The following is a 13,566-nucleotide window of genomic DNA, read 5'->3' on the forward strand; positions in this document are numbered from 1 at the left end:
GGTTGCTCCCGGTCCGGTCCGGTTCTATAAAACCGGTAGTAAAACCAGTGGGAGGCTCTGCCCACCCGCCACGACATCATCATGGGTGATCTGCGCATGCGCAGAAGCTTCTGTGCATGTGCAGAAGCCTGTGCGAGCGAGCGAAGGGAGCACACACACTCCCATTGCAAACCAGTAGTAAAGGTAAGTAGAACCTAACCCTGAAAGGGAAGTTCTTCCTTGCCTCTCTAAGCCGCTAAGATTCCTCTTCCTATATGGTCCAGAAACATATTCAGTTTGAAGATGATTTATTGGCAGATTTGAAAAAGCAGAAGTGTAGTAGAAGCATACGCATCTCTGGCTGTTTCCTTAGGATTTGGACCAGGAGGCTGGGTGAGTTGTGCTGTTGTTGATGTGTTCTCTTTCATGATTGCAATTTACCAGTTTAAACTTGGAAATCATGGGTTGTGGTTTTCGTTTTAATTTCAGAGTCACTGTTATGAGATGGGGAGTTTAATTTAAATGCCATGGCAAAAGACATACGTGATGCCTTCTGCAGTGTTGGGTAGGCTTTTCTCTCCTGAGAGAGTGATCAGAATTTCATTCAGAATCTGAAATGCACAGATAAATCCTTGGCCAGACTGGGAAATTATAGTTGTAAGTTCTCTCCTGTCTCTGTGCAGCAGTTTCTTAGGTTTCTGCAGCAGTTTCTGCAGCAGTTTCTGAGGAAGGCAGAGCAAGAGACCCTAAATAGACCCTCTAGAATCGGAAACCTGCTCTCTGAAGAGAGAAACTGTTCAGGAAGACAACCTGCTGAGGCAGGCTTTTCAGTTTATAGAGAAATCTTTCCTACCTATGTAGCCTCACCTCCTGGAATGGCTGCGTGGTCCTGGGTACTGGGGGAGGGAGGGAGGGAAGAGGCTTCCATGTCACTCTGAATGGTGTACTCAGGTGCACTGAGGAGAAAGTGGAGCCATTGTGTTAGGAGAAGTTTTTAGTGACTTCTGTTTCTCAAGTTTTAGATTTGGAGTAGGTATCCCTTGAAAGCTGGAAAAGGGATCTCTTTAGATAACAGAGTGCAGAGCTGATTGAACAGGGAGTCCTATTCTGTTTTGCTTTGGTAAAGAGAAGACTTGGAAACCCAGAACAGATTGCACAGAAGAAAATGTTTGGAAAGCGGTGATTATCTGCATTCCATTTCTGAAATTGACCTGGAGGCTTCCAGTTCTCATTTCTTGGCTAATCACCTAAAGCCTGTACAGGGTGTATTTCAATCTCCTGGAGCAGAAGGCATCTCTTTCCCTTGTTGATCTGGGTCTCCTGCGGTTTCCTGGCCGAGCTCTCCCCCATGCTTCTCCAGACTCCACAACTGGTCACCCATCATGTCTTGTTCCTGAACTTCTGGTGCAGGTGGGGAGTCCCCATTGCTTTGTTGGTCGGAGGGAGTTGGGAAGCCAATGGCTGGTTCATTTGGCTTAGGAAGTGCCCACAGGATTGGACCATCTTCTTCACTGACAGCAGTAAGGAAGTTTGGTTTCTCTCCCTGCCGGGGAGGAAGAAACAATTCTGAAGGCTCCAATAGACCATCCCAGTTGAAGTCCTGAGTCTCCAAGATACTGTCCACCATTGGCACTACCTGAAAGGAGAATAGCAGAAGGAATCAAGAAAGCTTTCCAATTATCAATATAAACTTAAGATAAGGAACAATGTAACTGACATCTTCCATAGACAAAAGAAAGATAAAAAAAGTGAGCTGGATCAGGCCAAGTTTACTTTAGCTTCCTTTTCCTACCATGGCCAACAAGATACTTTTAGAATAGAAATAGGTGTACACTATTTGCAGTGTCAGGGTTCCTATGGATGCCCTAATTAAATCATGACTCTTGAGCCAAGCTTTAAAAGAAATCCAGTTGTTTATTAGGAGCTACATGTCGGCACGTTCATGTGGCACATTACCAAGTGAAGCCAGCTCTGACCCTACATAATTTACACTCCAATATGACCCAGTTTCTCCCCTCCCCCCAGGGTGTGTCATTAATCACATTCACCAACGGAGCAATTTCCCGGGTTGTAGAGGTCACTCCCATCACTACTATATGTTAGCCTGGGATACAGCCTTGAGAGAGATAAGCGTGGAATGTGCATCTGTCTTTGGCTGCTGTGCCATTTCGCTGGTTTCCCATCCCCCCTGGCCTATGGCAACTCAAGAGCAGGCCAGGGATGCTTTGCGAGTTGACATGCAGCTTATTATCTACTGAAAGAGAGCTAGTTTGGTGTAGTGGTTAAAGCATCAGGCTGTAAATCTGATTTCTGGGTGACCTTGGGCCAATGATTTTCACTCAGCCCTAGGAAAGAAGGAACTTCTGAAAAATCTTGCCAAGAAAACTACTGGGACTTGCCCAAGCAATCTCTGAGAATGGACACACACAAAAATCTACTGAATACAGGGATTCAGATAAGGTTCAACCAGACAAAGAGTGACAACAGCTAGAGGCAACTCTTGTGTTACTCAGGAGTTGGTAAAAATATGAGGATTTCTGGTGAGGATCCATGGTGAACTAGTCATCCCAATAGAAGTGGGACGGCGTTGCAGCAGGGATTGGTTGCCAAGCAACAAATTCTGGCCAGTGTGAAGTCTCTTTGGATAAAGGAGAGATTATAACATTGCCTATTTGTAATCCAGACAGCTGCTCCTTGTAAGTAGAATATAGGAACTGACGTTTTATGGTTGATTTATGACTTGAGTGGTTGAGAGTTGAGGGATTTCAATCAAGCTCACAGCTGTAATATAGCCTATGTGGACACAAAGTCCATTAAGTCTTATTTCTATAATAATGTTTGGAAATTACTTAACTACTTTTCAGCTATTAGGAACTAATAGTTTGGCATGTTTTATAGCACCAGGTGAGTTTCCTTCAATCCTTCACAAAAGTTTTAAATACAAGCTTTAAAAAATGTGGAATAAACAGCAAAAGGGTGATTAGAACATTGATTTTGGAAAAATCACAAATGGACTAAGAGTTCAGATAGTTTTGATACAAGATTTTAAAATTAATTATAACAAACCTTCCCATGGGAAAATGCTGTTATTTTGAATTCTAAATAACCCTTGATAGGATGGGACTTTGAAGGTTGGACACTACAGAGGGACCCAGAAAGAACTAAAGATTATAATTAAAGGAGAAGAACATTTACATTTGATGAACTAATTTAGAATAGAGCAATACTTTGACACAAGACATACTGAGGGACACTGGTGAATAATGGATCCAAAAGTTACTTTTAAAAATGTCTACCATTATTTATTTATTTATTTATTTATTTATTTATTTATTAAATTTATATACCGCCCTATTCCTGAGGGACTCAGGGCGGTGAACAGCGAACGATAAAAATACATGTAATACAAACGTTAAAAAAAAACCAATTAAAATATACTAAACACTCTGGTTCTAGATAATTCAAGACATCCCAGTTTAAAATAAAATCAAAAGCAATATAAAGGGAAAGTTAGGCCAGGCCGGCCTGCTGAAACAGGAATGTTTTGAGGGCACGGCGGAAAGTGTGCAGATCCGGAATCTTCTGTATCTCTGGGGGGAGCTCGTTCCAGATGGTGGGTGCCCTCACAGAAAAGGCTCTCCCCCTGGGGGCCGCCAGTCGACACTGTTTGGCTGACGGCACCCTGAGAAGCCCCTCTCTATGGGAGCGTACTGGGCGGTGAGAGGCTATTGGTGGCAGAAGGCGGTCTCGTAAGTACCCCGGTCTTAAGCCATGGAGCGCTCTAAAGGTGGTAACTAAGACCTTGAAGCGCACCCGGAAGACCACAGGGAGCCAGTGCAGCTCGCGCAGGAGGGGAGTCACATGGGAGCGCCATTATAGACTTAAAGATGTTATTTAAGAGGAAGAAATTTTACCAGACAATTATGAGACTGATTTGTAAGTGGATTTGAAGATGAGAGGCTACAAAAATGATATGGAAAAAGATGCTGCACTAGAAATGCAGATGACACCAGCTGATACCTTAATAATTAAAAGGAATAAACAGATAACATAACCAAAAGTACGACCTGAATAACTTTGCTATAATAGGTTTACAAGAAACCTATTATAGTTTTGTAAGAAGTGACAAAGCAAAATAATAAGAAATCAAGTTCTATGACACTATTTGAAGGCATTAAAGATGGTGATTGTTAAAAGTAAAAGGAAGGAACATACAGTTGATTTATTTGATCAAAGTAAAAAATAGATAACCAAATAATAATTCTGGTAGGACTTCTTGGATGTTTGTGGACCGGGAATGAATGATGAGACTTTAAGAATTTGTTTATAGGTAAGAGATCAATATCGGAAGATACCATTTATTGTATCTTAAGAGAAGGTGATAACTTACTAAAATTGTTTATACTTGTTATGATGAAGGGGGGAAATCATTTGTCCATACAGTATATTTTTTTATTGTTCTCTTCTATATCCTTATAGTTTTAATTTTGTTTTTAATTTTGTTTCTCCTTTTTTACATTTTCTATTTTTTTAGTTTGCATTAGTTTTTATCTTTAATTGTAGTTTAATAAAAATTATTACTAAAAAAAAGAGTTGGCAAAGGTGCCAATCGGGTGGGTTCTACTTACCTTTACTACTGGTTCGCAATGGGTTCGCATGCGCATGTATACTTTGCTCTCTCACACACTTTGCTTCTGCGCATGCGCAGATCACCGATGACAACATCCGGGGCGATGGGCGGGGCCTCCCGCCAGTTTTACTACTGGTTCTTACGAACCAGTCCGAACTGGGGGCAACCCACCACTGGTGCCAACCTTACCAGAGACTGAGGACTGAGGAATAAAATCTGCCTACCATGTCTGGTGCAGGCTGTCCTTTTGCCTGTTGGGACACCAATTCACTCAACAGTCTCATGAATTCCAGACCATCCAAGTGCCCACTTTTGTCATAGTCATGAAGAGCAAAGAGAAGTAAGAGTGCTAGAAAGAATCAGAATGGAGAAGTAACGCATAGTGAACCAAAAAACAGCAGAGACCAACACTGTTCCTAGTGGAAGCTACTGATGGGAGCTATTCTCCATTGTATCGGGGTGCAGGATGTGGAACAATGGATTTAAGATAAAGCATAGCAGATGTCAATCTTTGCAGCAGACCAGACTAGAAAACTAGCGCTACTTTTATTAAAGGCTTATAGTACAGGTAGTCCTTGACTTACAACTTTTTGTTTAGGGACCAAAGTTGCAAAGGCACTGAAAAAAGTGACTCACAACCAGTTCTTGGCAACTGGCTTGTATTTACGATGGTTGCGGTATGCTCTCATAGAGAGGGGCTCCTCCGGGTGCCGTCGACCAAACAGTGTCGACTGGCGGCACCCAGGGGGAGGGCCTTCTCTGTGGGGGCACCTACTATCTGGAATGAGCTCCCCCCGGAGATACGTAGGATCCCGGACCTGCGCATTTTCCGCCACGCTCTAAAGAGCTTTCTATTTCAGCAAGCCGGCCTGGCCTGACCTTTCCCCCCTTTTAATTTTTTAATTTAAATTGAAATTTTAAAATTGTTCTAAATTTTTGGGATGTTTTAAATTGTCTTGGGCTCAAATATTTAATTTGGTTTTAATTCTGTTCTTAACTTTTTTATCTATGTGTTTTATTTAATGTCTGTTCACCGCCCTGAGTCCTTTGGGAGTAGGGCGGTATACAGATTTGATCAAATAAATAAATAAATAAAATAAAATCATGGGATCATATACGATTGTCTTTTGTGGTCTTCCCAGCCAGCTTCCAACAACAAAGTCAATGGGAAGAAGTGGATTCATTTATTGACTCCATGTTTCACTTAACAATTGCAGTGATTTACTTAACAGTAGCAAAAAGGTTATAAAATTGGGCACAACTCAACAACTGCCTTACTTAGCAATGGAAATTCTGCTCCCAATTGTGGTCATAAGTCAAGGACTACCTGTAACACAATCTTGCAAGCCTGAAAGTGTCCCTCCCACCCTGCCATTATTTATAAGATAACTAAGAAGGGTTAATTCTGAGACGTTTTCTCAGATTACATTTCTTCTTTGGACTCAGATTCTTTTATCTGTCGGTTGTCTTGGTTGTGGCTCTTCCCCCTGTTCCTCAAGGATATTCTCACAGCCTATTACAGCAGACTCCCAATGAATGTCAGCAAGAGCTTCTTAATATTGTAATAAGAGCATCTGACAGTAGTTCCAATTCAGTAGAGATGTGAGGGGATTCTTCTGTGAGATTGGACAGTCATCTGATAAGAATGCTTTCATTTGGATTCCTGCATGGAGCAAGGGGTTTTGATTCTAGGACCTCAGAGACACTTCCAACTCAATGATTCTATGAATGCTGATGGTTTTTCCTAAACAATATTCCCACCAAACCCCACTTTCCTTGATCACTGGGAGGCGGAGTGGCTAAGGAATCTAGTTTTCTCTCCCACAGTGCAATCCCAGATTCTCTTGAGTAGTTTGAAGACCATTCTTATTTTGAGGAACTTAGCAACATGCTTTGATTTCTCCTTCATATTAAAAAAAAATCTAGAAGTGCAGAGCTCATTCTGAGCCAAGCTGGTTGTTTTTCACTCTTGCTTGCTGAATCAAAGAGAGAATCTTCACATAGCTGCAAACCTGTGAAAATCTCAGAATTTCAGTTCCCGTCCCAGAGTCATGTGCCACTCAGCCAAGGTCAGGTCTTGCAGTTTCATGATCACAGCAGAGCCATGAAATCATGATGCCAGGTACTAAAAAAAACCTTGAGGTTGTTGTTATTCATTGGGAGCTTCTGCAAGAACCTAGCATTGGGTACCGTGGAAACTGGCAGCCCTCATGCTATCTCTGCTGTTGTTATGAAGGAGCTCCTGCTAAGTTTTTTTTTTTTAAATATCAAATGTATTTACTGCCCATCTCATGGTTCAGTTTGTAAGAGATCTGGGTTTCATCTTCCTTGGTATGTATGCTTTTTATATTATGCTTTTAAATCTGTTGCTTGAGCTAATGAAGCTTAAAATCCCTTTATTTACTGATGTCCTTATTGTCTCTGGATCCTAAAATGAGCTTGGCTCATTTCCTGTTGATATCTGCTAGGGCTTTAAAAAAAATAAAAGATGAAGTTCACTACATTTTCAGGTTCTTATACTCCATCTATGAGGTTTAAAAGCCTTTTCTGATGCCAAGCGAAGTTGGGCTTGCTGGTTCGTGAGTGGGAATTTATGCCTGGAAATATTCCATGCCTGTCTGTCTATTGCTTAATTGGCATAACAGGAGCAAGACAGGCTGTAAACATCACAAGCATCAATTTCCAAATTTAGCATAACAGAATGAATCCATCCTGAAAGGCAGCATTTATATCCGTATCAGCACCAACAACAGAAACAAACCTATAACCCGTTACAAGAACATTTCATTTTGTCCATGTCTAGTAACATCTCTGATTGCTGGAGAGGAAACTGTGTACCTCTGCATAGGGTTTGCTGAATTCCAGTGATCCTGGGCACTCTCTGCCACAGAAAATCTGTGCCTAGAATAATTTGTTTCATGTCTAACATTTATTAGCCACTGATACATTTCCAAAGAGAGCTAAAGGTTAAGGTAAAGGTTCCCCTTGCACATATGTGCTAGTCGTTCCCGACTCTAGGGGGTGGTGCTCATCTCTGTTTCAAAGCCGAAGAGCCAGCACTATCTGAAGACGTCTCTGTGGTCTTTAAAGTATTCTAGTTCTATCTGGAAGAACAAGCGTAGGAAAGGGAGTTCTAAAAATCCTGAACTGTCTCCAATACTCTGCAAATCATGTAAAGGAGACCCCAAAAACAAAACTGGATTGTTTTTCTTCTGTCTTGAGGAGAACAGAGGAAAGGGAAAACATCCAGCACAACCTTAGCCATCTAACTGTATGGGGCAAGCTGGGGATTTATGTTAGGCTCCAATTTTACTACATAATAATAGTCTTTGCATGAGTGAGTTCAGACTGACCACAAGATTAAAAAGTGAAAGCAAAATACCCGTTATCAGAGATGGCCACGTTGAATCAGATAAAATCTCAAACTATTGCATAAGAAACCACCACCTTTTACTTCTCTGTCAGGGCCAGGCTTGCTGTGATCAAAAAGGTATTTTTAGAGGGAAATGGGTGATTGATAATCCTTTGCATTTTAATGAAACTTGAGGGGTTAACTTCAAAGAAGGTGGAAAAATAACTACTGACTCAAAAAAAGCTCTGCCTTTGAACAGAATAATTTTAAGGAGACAAATTGATAAGAGAAGCTGCACCTTTTCTGCAGCCAAGCTGTCTGATTTCAAAAGATGTTTTCTCTTTAGTGAAAGATATCCAGGCACCTTATGTAAGGTGTTTGTTTTGCTTTCTTTATTTGCTCTGACAATGTTTCTCTCAATCTGTAAAATTAGCTGTTGTGGACTCAAAACTTGTGTTGTTTTTGTTATGTGGTGTTGTTGTTTTCTCAGATAATCTTGTATATTTGTCTGTTGGAACACCTTTTCCAACTTCAAAAGGGAACTCTTGCATTGATAGCATTGGAACCCTTACTTTTAAATGTGTGCTTAAAATTATTCTCTTGTTTCCTAGAGCGAGGAGCTATCAGTTGCCCTCTCAACATGCATTACGTAGTAAAGTTCTTACCCTGTTCCCTTGTCATGGTAGCAGCATCCCCATTCAACTGCCCAATGTTCTCCAGATAGTCTTGGAGCACCCTAGAACAGACCAAGCCATCAAACATTATGTTGCCATGATGGAACAAACCACAACACAGAAACATTGATCGACTTGCAGGACAAGATAGCAACCACTGCAACAGAGAATAATGTAGCTCTCGGAATCAGTGAGTGGGAAGATGAGCAGTCAAAATCATTAGGGCCTCCAATCCTTTCTTTTTTTTGGACACCTGCCCAGGCTCAATGGTGCAGAGAGGACACTCTTCAAATAGTCAGATAAGTTTTTAATCCCCGAGTTCAGCCAACATACTAAATCCTAAATCTGAAGGAACAAAATGCAAAATGCTGTGTTCATACCCCATGCTATGCTCAAATAAATAAATAAATGATGTGTTCCTAATACCTAAGATAATAGTTGAGGCCCTACAACTTGCAAAACTATAAGTTCCCAAGCTCCCATTTTGGCCTAGGCTAGTAAGTAGTTTAAATCCAGCTAGTATATGCCTGATTGATTATGAACATTAACATGTTGGTAGGCCAAGGCCAAGGCCAAGGCAAACCAGATCTAAAAGGTCTCCAAGTTCAGTTGGAATACACAAATTACTTGAATATGCTGATGGAATCTTTTTTAGAGAGAAAATGGAAATGGAATGTCCTGGGATGGAAAGGGAAAGGGACAGAAAGACAATCAACCAACCATCTTCCATATTTTGGACCTCTTGGATATCAGTCTGTCTTATGTAGCAAAAGGGCTGAATTTTGGGAGAGACACACCTGTTGGATGACACGTACTTACTTTAGAGAAACTTGGCTTGGGTGCAGAGGATTCAGGATAGGTTGATCCATGGAATCGTGGAGGATCTCAGGCCTAGAAGACATAAAAAGAGTGGGGCAGGTATAAAGATGGCTAATCACCTCTGCTGAATGGGAAATGGATTGCAGACCCATTTTCAGCTCTGAAGGCTCCTTTAGGAGACAGTTTCCCGTCCACCTCTGTGTTCACAGAAACCCTCATCCCTTACAACTAGGTGGTACCTGCCACTGCTGTTCTTTGGTGCTGCCCATCTGGCCGGCACAATGAAGAGCCAAACTGCTAGAAATAGCCCCTTCATTCTGGTCCTGGTGGGCAGGGATGAGACACTTCAGTTCACGTTCTGCAGGACACTGGAGGTAGCAATATCTCTCTGGAATGGAGACCGCTCCCTGCAATGACAGAGATGTCTATGGCACCCCGTGAACACTATGGTATCCTGTTGCACACTGTGGGCTAGCAAAATCAAAGTTTCCAGCCACAGAAGACAGACAGTATCATGTCCCGTCCATCTGGAAGAAAAGCCGGTCTGGTCCGATTTGCCACCAAGTGCAGCTATGCTGCCTGTAAGAACAGTCAGCCCATAAGTCACATCCTTAGTACCTTTTACTAACCTGAATCAAGCAGGGAAGCAATATTTCATTCTTCCTTCCCACACATTATTCTACATTCCAGGTCAGCTCACCCCTTTCATGCTGCTCCCACACATTACCTGTCAGAAGATGGGGTGCAGCCGTAGCACAGATTCTAGCATGCCCTTTACCACATTCAGCTGCAGCTAAGGGGAAATACATTTTCCCAGGATGTTCTCTCCCGTCATTCATTGCAAATAGAAAACTAACCCGCTACTAGAGAGACAGATTGCAGCAGAGCCCGTCACTTACTCCATTAATTTCTCTACATTTTGCTTTAAAGTAGATAGAAATGGTTAAAAAGCATGTCTGACCTGCAGGTGGACGTGGCACAGTCTTCCCTATCTTTTCTCTCTGCTAGTACTCCAGCTGCAGGGAACGCAGCCAGCGAGGGGGGGAAAAAAAACCTAGCGCCCAACAGCTCTTGCCTCCACTCCTGCCCTCAAGGACTTCAGGCCGGAGAGTCCGGTGATGCCATATATCCTCCCTCCCCTTGTCCGTTGCACACCCATTCTGCAGGGAGCCCTCACCCTCTGCGGGGCAGGGCGTGGCACAGCAGCAGGGAGCAACGCCGCCGTTGAGCATGGATCTCTTCCTCCAGTAACCAAATCCTCCAGGCAGCGCGGATCCGCGTGTGGGGTTTGGGTGAGGTGAAGGGGGTGGGGGGGCCGTAGAAAGAGGCCTTCTCTTTCTTCTCCTGGCGCAGTCGCTTGGCACCGCCGGTTGGTGCCCATCGGCCGCAGTCTCGGGGCCACGTGGCGGAAAGGCGGGTGCTGGCTGACACGTTCATTCCCGCCTCTCTCCCCCTTCCGAGTATCTAGTATTCCTCTAGGGCAGGTTTGCTTTGTTGCTCCCCGCGCTTTTTACAAGCCGCTCACTGGGGAGGATCTACAAAGCGCTGGGAACCTCAAAGGGAATCGCTCTTCTTCCCAAAGGGCCTTCAGAAGGATCTCATGTCGTGAATCCTGGATGGGGGAAGGAGAAAACTGCGGGGAGCGTCTTCTTTCCAGTTCCCCAGAGCTCCTGAGATCATCACTCCGGGGTGTTCTGTAGTGCCCTACAGAAGGAGCACTGATAAAATTTCCTTTTGCAGTTCCTCTGCTTTTGAACTCAAGGAGCCACGGGTGGGTGGATGAAACGAAGAAAGGAAGTTTCATTTTTGAGTAATAGTGCTGTTAGGGCTGGAGTGCTGGCTCGTGTTCAGAATCCCCACACATACATATCCTATGCCATATCCACATCCTTACAAAATTTGTAAAGAAATGTAATGCAAATCTAAGCTATAGCTCTATAATATGTATTGAAGAGAGAGAGAAAGATTGAACTATACGCTATATATCTTCCCTTTGGGAGGAGCAAGTCCCTTTGGGGTGAAACATGGACACTAACCTCACAATCGGGTGAAATCCAGCAGGTTCTGACAGGTTCTGGAGAACTGGTAGCAGAAATTTTGAGCAATTCGGAGAACCGGTAGCAGAAATTTTGAGTAGTTTGGAGAACTGGCACATACCACCTCTGGCTGGTCCCAGAGTGGGGTGTGAATGGAGATTTTGCACTATGCTTCCCTTGCCATGCCCACCAAGCCACACCCACAGAACCGGTAGTAAAAAAAATTTGGATTTCACTACTGCTCACAATGAATACAAAAGCTACAAGTGGCACAAAGAGCCATGGAAAGATACATGCTCAGCATGACAGGACAAGATAGAAAGACCTCCACATGGATTAGAGAAGAAACAAAAGTATATGATATCATCAAGAGAGCAAAAGAATTGAAAGAGAAACAGGCTGGTCACATAGCAAGAAGAACTGATGGCAGGTGGACCAAGGCAGTCATAGAATGGATCCCACATGATAAAAAGTCTACTAAAGAGACCTAAAACAAGGTGGGTTGACAATATCAGCAAGTATTGAGGGCCCAATTGGCAAAAGAAAGCTCAGAACCGTATTGGTTGGAAACAGGCGGAAGAGGCCTTCATCGTGCAGTGGATAGACAGTGGCTAAATGATGATAATGATGATGCTATATACACTATATATGTAGTATATAGTTCAATCTCCCTATATACTGTATATTAAACTACATTACATTCCTTTACAAATATATGGATATAGATAAATTTGTAAAGGGATATAATACAAACCTAAACTATAGTTCAATATCTATCCATCTATCTAATCTATCCAACTATCTACCTATGTTATCATCTATCTAACTGTAGCTTAGGTTTGCATTACCTTTCTTTACAAACTTTTAAAATATTTGAAAGAAAAAATGGGAAGTGATCCTGCAACTACACCATCCAATGATGTAGGAAGAGAGTATGTTACTCATGCTTTGTCCCCTATAAAATTATGGCCAATCACCCTGTTGCCACTTCCCAGAGGTCCTCTTATTTGGAACAATTGAGCAAGCCAACAGCTATCTGGCGGTTCAGATTCAATAAAAGAATAACTGCCTACTTCAAATCATTCCTGGTGATTGCATGGACCATCTACAGGGCTTTCTTGGCAATATTACAAAGTGGTTTGTCATTGCTTTTTTCCCCCTTCCCAATTAGCCTGCAACTCTTGAGATTTCTTTCTTCTGTTAAAAGGCTACCTCATTCAATCCTATTTTAAAATGACCCTATGTTTATGATATGCTTCCATCTAGTGACAGTGCGATAGCATTACTTTCTTAATTCTTTTTTACCCCCAGAAACACAGTTGGCCAGATGTAAATAAAAGAATATTAAAATATTTTAAACTTAAATAACAATTAGAGTTTTAATTTTTACAGCTATGCTCAAATTGTAAAACGTATGTAGTGACATTTTCTAATTCTATTCTTATTTATTTTATTTTGTTGAAAAGAAATTCTGTTCAGTCATTTAAATCCAAATGAGTCTATATAAAGTGGGCAATAAAATGTTTTGATGGCACATAATGAGTAATAAATAAACATATTTTGGCAGATGGTGAAACATTAACTACCATGTTTCCCCCAAAATACGACTGACCCAGAAAACAAGCCCTAACCCGATTTTCACACCTGCGTCCAGTGGTGGGATTCAGCCAGTTCACACCATTTCGGGAGAACCGGTTGTTAACTTTCTGGGCAGTTTGGCAAACTGGTTGTTGGAAGAAATCATTAGATCAGAGAACCGGTTGTTAAATTACTTGAATCCCACCACTGCCTGCCTCTAAAATAAGCCCCACCCCTAAAATATATGACTATAGGAGGAGGAGTGAAGCACAGGTGTAAAAATCAAGCTAAGGCAGAGGGGGAGGTGTCCCACGCGCCCCACACCTGCTTACCTTGTTGCTCTGATGGAGCTTCTCGTGGCAGAACACTGTGAGGCTCGTCTCGCTGATGGAACCATTCACGGCAGAATGCTTCAAGGCTCGGACTCACCAGGCGAGCTGTTTGCAGCAGAATGCTGTGAGGCTTGTGTCGCCGGGGCAGCCGCTCATGTCAGGACAC

At 42.5% G+C, this 13,566-nt stretch overlaps 1 protein-coding gene across 3 annotated transcripts; it reads right to left on the minus strand.

Moving 5' to 3' along the window:
• Nucleotides 1-270: 270 nt before the first annotated feature.
• Nucleotides 271-13,501, minus strand: CGREF1 (cell growth regulator with EF-hand domain 1). Of its 3 annotated transcripts, none has more exons than XM_034421147.3 (6): nucleotides 13,401-13,501; nucleotides 9,694-9,861; nucleotides 9,455-9,526; nucleotides 8,627-8,697; nucleotides 4,834-4,958; nucleotides 271-1,615 (listed from the first exon to the last, which is right to left on the minus strand). In XM_034421147.3, exons 2-6 carry the CDS (start codon nucleotides 9,768-9,770, stop codon nucleotides 1,250-1,252), a joined length of 711 nt encoding a protein of 236 aa, XP_034277038.1. In that variant the 5' UTR covers nucleotides 9,771-9,861; nucleotides 13,401-13,501; the 3' UTR covers nucleotides 271-1,249. The 3 variants fall into 3 exon arrangements, with proteins under 3 accessions (XP_034277038.1, XP_034277036.1, XP_034277037.1); XM_034421145.3 differs by lacking the exon at nucleotides 13,401-13,501 and adding an exon at nucleotides 10,632-11,171; XM_034421146.2 differs by lacking the exon at nucleotides 13,401-13,501 and adding an exon at nucleotides 10,416-10,980.
• Nucleotides 13,502-13,566: the final 65 nt, after the last annotated feature.

Source organism: Pantherophis guttatus, chromosome 1 (assembly GCF_059756535.1).
Source record: "Pantherophis guttatus breed Tessera chromosome 1, ASM5975653v1, whole genome shotgun sequence".
In the NCBI taxonomy this organism is placed as follows: domain Eukaryota; kingdom Metazoa; phylum Chordata; class Lepidosauria; order Squamata; family Colubridae; genus Pantherophis; species Pantherophis guttatus.

Coding starts and splice junctions, on each gene's coding strand:
- CGREF1 (XM_034421147.3), bottom strand. CDS start 9,770: ATGAAGGGGCTATTTCTAGCAGTTTGGCTCTTCATTGTGCCGGCCAGA. Junction 4,959..8,626: donor TACCATGACAAGGGAACAGG/GTAAGAACTTTA, acceptor GATTCTTTCTAG/CACTCTTACTTCTCTTTGCT. Junction 1,616..4,833: donor GACAGCCTGCACCAGACATG/GTAGGCAGATTT, acceptor TTCTCCTTTCAG/GTAGTGCCAATGGTGGACAG.